We start from the raw sequence: 6000 nt of genomic DNA, 5'->3' as shown, positions 1-6000 counted from the left end.
TCAGGCCCAATGAGTTTATATCATCAGGATTTCATAGAGAGATTCATGAATCGGCCTAAAATTTGACCATATGCTGTACTGTAAGTGATCATCAGTAGGCTTCAGTGTTTACTATTTACTATTTGATTGTGCAGCTGATCTGTGTGCGTGTGTGTGTGTGTATGTGCGTTTGTCTGTGTTTGTGTGTGTGTGTGCATGTCTGTGTGTGTGTGTGTCTGTATGTATGTGTGTGTGTGTATGTGCGTGTGCATGTCCAGTACACAGGCCCCATCCAGGCAGAGCGCGAGTCTCCGATGGCGCGGAGCGAGAGGCCATCCGGCAGGGCTCGCCGGCCGGCAGCACAGCGCCCCAATCCCTGCTGCTTCTGCTGGTGCTGCTGCTGTAGCTGCTCCTGGTACGTCACGCACAACACTGTGTCGTATGTGTGACCTCAGCATGGAACTCGTGTCACCCCCCTGCTCAGCAACCTCCACTGGCTGCCTGTTATGGCTCGCATCAAATTTAAAACTTTGGTGCTCGCATACCAGGCAGTTAAGGGATCAGCCCCTGTATATATTCAATCACTTATCAAGACCTATACACCAACAAGACCCCTCCGTTCTGCCACTTCGTGCCGTCTAGCGCCTTCCCCTCGCCACACCTGCACTTCACGCTCAAGACTGCTGTCTGTCCTGGTCCCACGGTGGTGGAATGACCTCCCGGTGGATGTCAGAACGGCAGAGTCTCTGACCTCCTTCAAGCGCAGACTGAAGACTCATCTCTTCAGGCTACACCTTTCCCTCCCTAACTCACCACCATGATTAGCCTTATATATGCCATAGACTGTAATGGCAGTTATGTATAGATTGTATAGATATTGTTACTTGTATAGATATATATATTTTTTTGTATTAGCTGTTGTATTGTTGTACTCAGGGTATTCTAGCTGCCAACTGTGGTATGCTAGTTTGGAAGTTAAGGGAAAGCATACAGTATCCTTGTTCTTTTTTGAAAGCCACTTGGTGGCCTCCAGTGGAGTCTTTGCATGCAAATTGTTTGTTTTGGGTTTTCCAGTGTGGATGAAGATTTATTGCTTTCTCAGTGATTTGTGTTGTTTTCCACAACACAAACAACATGTCCATGTTTCAGCAGGAGTCACTGCCTTACTTGAAAGCTCCTCTCATTGTTTAAGTGACAGCCATTTCTGTGCTCTGGTCACATTTTCTAAATTAACTTATGTGTGTGGATGTGTTCCACTCCTTTCCAATGCCTGTTCAGTATCCAGACCTAAACACAAGCTGAAGTTAGAACAGCACTAGCTTACATGATATGACAGATACACAAGTGAAAGAAATCTTTGGGGGGTGGGGAGTCTATTTGACTGATGTCAAATGAGGAGGGGGAAGCAGAGGAGTAGCCTATGGCTGAGGGGGAAGAATGTTCTACGCTGCGTGAAAGGATATTGATTGAAGGGGAATGGAGTATTGACTGACATTTTGTGCTGCACGCCGACTGGTACATGATGAGGTAAAATCTAAATTCAAATCGTTTTCCAGGATGTGAATGGAAAAAACTCACACAATTATAATTTTATCATTTTTTGGAATATACACTCACTGAGCACTTTATTAGGCAAACTTGTACACCAGCTTGTTAATGCAAATATTTAATCAGCCAATCATGTGGCAGCCAATTTAATCAGCAGCTAAATGCCTACAAGCATGCAGACATGGTCAAGAGGTTCAGCTGTTTTTCTGGCCAATGGGGAAGAAATGTGTCTAAGTGATAAGGTTGCAGAGAATGGTCCAAAAAAAAAGAAAAAACATCCAATGACCAACGGTTCTGTGGGCAAAAACACCTTGTTAATGAGAGAGGTCAGTGGAGAAGAACCAGACTGGTCAAAGCTGACAGGAAGGTGACAATAACACAAATAACCACTCATTACAACAGTGGTATGCAGAAAAGCATCCCTGAACACGCAAGGCATCAAACCTCTTAAGTGGATAGGCTACAACAGCAGTTGAAGTCTAATAAATACGTAATAAAGTACTCACTGAGTGTATACTCCAATACATGGTTGTATGGTTATGCATAATTGCCAAAATTGAGGAAAGTTTTCATTTTGATTTCAGCTTGTCTTTAAGCACCATACGGCAGTGTTTAATGTTCTCTTCCTCCTCTGAGGATGGAGTTATTTTGGTACCGTGTTTAGAGTGAAGCTCCAGCGAGTCCCAGTGCTTAAGGCATCTCTCAGAGCGAACCACCTCATCTCTGTGTCCTGAGGAGAAGGAGTGCAGTGGGATCACAGGGGGTTCATGCACTGCAGTGCATAGCACAGGCATGCCCGTCTCTGTCCTGCTGTGGCCTCACGGTGTAATTACCATGCAATTATCGAGAACTGACAGAGCTTTTACCACAGAAGCCAGCCACATAAATGTGCGCACATTCGGCATCTGTGATCTTAGACCTCAATTTTCACATCTGTGTTTTAGCCTCTCCCTTTTTTGTTGGAAAGTGCTTCAGGAATCTTTAGGGGAAACTTGTGTTTCCCCAGGGAAAACATATGCTCACACCAAATCTGACAGGATTTTTATCATTATTAAACAGGGACCTCCACATTTTAATTAATTCCTGTCTCTTAGGAGGTAGATCTATCATTGGTCCTTGGAACATTTCATGATCCATTTATTATAAGAGTTAGTCAGCACTTAATATAATAATGCACTCATAATCTTTTGATTATTTGCGTCCTTTTTCCTATTTTGTATCCTTGTCTTAACTTTGACATCAAAGTCAGGGTGTGTGGTTGTGGCATGTTCCGAGGTTGTTTTGGTGCTCTGGAAAGTTAAGGTAGGGGAGCAGAGTGTGCAGATTTTATTTCAGCCTTGGCAGAACTGAGGAAAGGTGCAGTTTTCACAGTAGCTGTGCTGCACCTGCAAGCATGCCTCTACGCTGGGCAACGGGGAGGAGGATTCATTCAAAAGAGCGGTTGGGGTGGAGACAGTGAAAACAGGAACCATTGTTCTTGCATTGCGGTTTCTGATGGCAAATGAAGTCAGACAGATGTAGAAATAATCACTTGTTTTAGCCTTGGAGACACCTATAGCCAATCACTGAAAAGCCAGAATGGCACAGTCTCAGAAGACAGACATAAACCCAATAATTAATGGTTGATTATGTCTGAAGTCATTTGGGGTACATTTGTATGTGATTGAGGTGATGGTGTGCTTTCAGTCAGAAATATTATTGGCATACTGTATCCATAATGTCAATTTTTTTGAGGTAAAATTGTATTTTCGTAGTACTCAAGCGTTAAAATGCACCTAGATTTATCAAAACGGCATGTCAGCAAATAATAGATTGCTAGCCATCTGTTTCAAATGGCAGTGGGCAGAATCAGTAGCTTGTGAAGTTCTGCAGTTTGATAAAGTGTTCATTTGCTGGAGCATAGCATCTCCTAACAGAATTAAAAATAGTTATACTATGGATAGCCTAGTAAGGGACAGTTAGTGAAATTAGCAATGGAAGCTGGCATGCAGCTCAAAGTGCTGCACATAATCAATGCTCATGCAGTAGGTAAACCGTTGCACCTAGCAACAGATGGAGGAAACGAAATGTCGGGCATAGTATTTGGTTGAGAAACCGCCTGCCCACAGAACCTTTTCACATTTGTAGAAAACCACCAAGCATTTTGCTAACTTGTCTACTGAGGATATGCTAACTCTGCATTTAAGCGAAGATGAGGGTTTTTTTGCTAACTCATGACATTTGCCCTTCTCCAGTCTAGACGGTTATCAATTTTTCAGCTGAGTATCCAATGGTATTCTTTAATGTTTCAATCAGAAAACCATCCATTTATCTATCCATCCACCCGAGGTGAAGGGGGGGGGCTTGAGTCTATCCCAGCATGCATTAGCGGAGAGGTAGAAGTCCACCCTGGACAGCTCCATCGCCAGGCACACACATCATTTGCTCACATAGTCAAACCCACAAGCCATTAGACCACTTAGCCCTTTGTCTTTTGGACTGTCTTTGGACTGTGAAAGGAAACGGGAGTACCTGAACATGCAAACTCCACACACAAAGGCCCCAGCCTATTTCATTGCTTCAACATACTTTGTTAATGTGGAAGGGAGAACACTACCATGAATATCCTACCAAAGGTGGAGGACACTTGTTTTTAGGCATCTGACTTCACCAAATCACCAAAGTGACCACGCAATAATGTAGAGAATATCCTTGACTGAACCTCCTACTTGCGTGACCAATTATGCATCACTAGACTATTGGCCTTTTAGGTCGTAGTTGAGCCTGTCATGGTCAGTATTCGATCCAGACCATTGGGTATATCAGTGAACTCAGGACAAGTGGCCTCAGTTGTGCATAGCACTATGAAACCCCCAACCAGAGATTTGATGCATTTACCCTATATTTTCAGCAAGCCTACAACTCAGTGAGATGACATTTAATGTATTTATCAATTCTATCATGCAAATTATACTTTGACAGAAGTACTGCAATTTTTTTGGATGATTGTGATAGGGATATGTGTGGATGTGGTTATGGTCAAGAGATTTTACAGGTGTCTGTGTGTTTGTGAAATGTGTTTGCGCACGTGTATATGTGTGCACGGCTTGTGCACTAACGAACTAAAGTGTGTTTACATTTCATAAGATGACAGCAACCGGGCCTAGCAGCTGTGGGCTGTGCTGTTATTTCTCAATGCCCTTTTACTACCTTCCAGTCTTACTGTTAGGAAAGAAGATGAGAACAGGGCGAGGAGGAAGTCCCAGGACACCAAGCTGGAGACCATACCAAACTGTGAAGCTTGGTGAGCACTTACACAAGTACATGCATAAGTACACAAAAACACACGTGTCGACATGTATTACCATGTATTCTCTCAGTCTCTCCTCGGCTGCCTGGACTGCTTGCCACACACATAATAATTACAGAACAACAAGTGCCAACCAAAAACAAAGGAAGAACCTGCAGATCAGCTTACCAGTCATGCTAATCTGCACATGCACTCAGCGGAGCTGTGTCAGTGTTTTGTGTGTGGATTTAGGTCTGTGTGCTCTGTTTGGGCTCGTGGCTGATGTTGTTTTAGGGTTGTAGTGTTTCAGTAATCTCACGTGTGCCGCTGTTTCTCCACAGCACCAAACCAACGGTGGACGAGATGCGGCAGTGGGCTCAGTGCTTCGACAAGCTGATGAAGAGCCCAGCCGGACGGAACGTCTTCAGGGAATTCTTAAGGACTGAGTACAGTGAGGAGAATATGCTTTTCTGGTTAGCCTGCGAGGAACTGAAAAAAGAGATGAATACATCGGCAATCGAGGAGAAGGCACGCTTGATCTACGAGGACTACATCTCAATACTCTCACCCAAGGAGGTAAGGGCTTGCGCCTTTCCCACAAAACCACTGCTTTCCATAACTGCTGAATTTAGCGGAATTTAGCAGGAGATGATTAGTGACATTTCCTGGAACAGCAGAGTCAATTGAGAAGCAGCAGTATTGCGTCATAAGAAAAAATCTTAAAGTCGGCAGACACTTCAGTAAAAGAGAGACCAGTCAGTTTTCTCTGCTCCATCTATGCTTTTAGATTAGTTTGATTTATCAGTCAAAGATAGGAAGGAGAATAATGGCTGTTTTAAAGCATGGCTTGGCTTTTCTGGTAGCATTACCTTACTACCTCTTTTCTCTCACCATGTGCTTACACACACACACAAACAATGTTAACGTTGAAAAGTTTCAGGATGGCACTTCCCTGTCTGGCCTACTTGGCTTTCAGTTCCACAAATGCATGACCCACACATTCTGCCCATTAAGCATTTATTGTTTTTGTTATTTATTTCTATGTTGGTTTTGTTTGTTGTATTATTTTTGGCGAATGTTGGTTTAGAGTAGCTGCGCCTGATATAATCTGCCATGCAAGGGACGTGATCATGTGATTTTATAATTGGTGGAGTATGTTATGGTAGACCCGACCCCTTAGCACACTGGGGGAGGGGGATGGGGGT

General features: G+C 43.6%; 1 protein-coding gene across 7 annotated transcripts in view; it reads left to right on the top strand.

The window, feature by feature from the left end:
• The window catches only part of rgs19 (regulator of G protein signaling 19), a 31890-nt gene that overhangs the window by 23766 nt on the left and 2124 nt on the right, over positions 1 to 6000 (top strand). For 4 of the 7 annotated variants that reach the window (XM_061258309.1, XM_061258311.1, XM_061258312.1 and 1 more), the window contains 3 exons: positions 258 to 394; positions 4724 to 4810; positions 5137 to 5371. In XM_061258309.1, coding sequence (XP_061114293.1) covers positions 258 to 394; positions 4724 to 4810; positions 5137 to 5371 — 459 coding nt within the window. The remainder of the gene's footprint in view (positions 1 to 257; positions 395 to 4723; positions 4811 to 5136; positions 5372 to 6000) is intronic. The other 3 variants (XM_061258314.1, XM_061258316.1, XM_061258310.1) reach the window with 2 other exon arrangements.

The sequence above is a fragment of the Conger conger genome, chromosome 10 (assembly GCF_963514075.1).
Source record: "Conger conger chromosome 10, fConCon1.1, whole genome shotgun sequence".
Classification (NCBI taxonomy): domain Eukaryota; kingdom Metazoa; phylum Chordata; class Actinopteri; order Anguilliformes; family Congridae; genus Conger; species Conger conger.
This window is presented reverse-complemented; position numbering and strand designations above follow the sequence as displayed.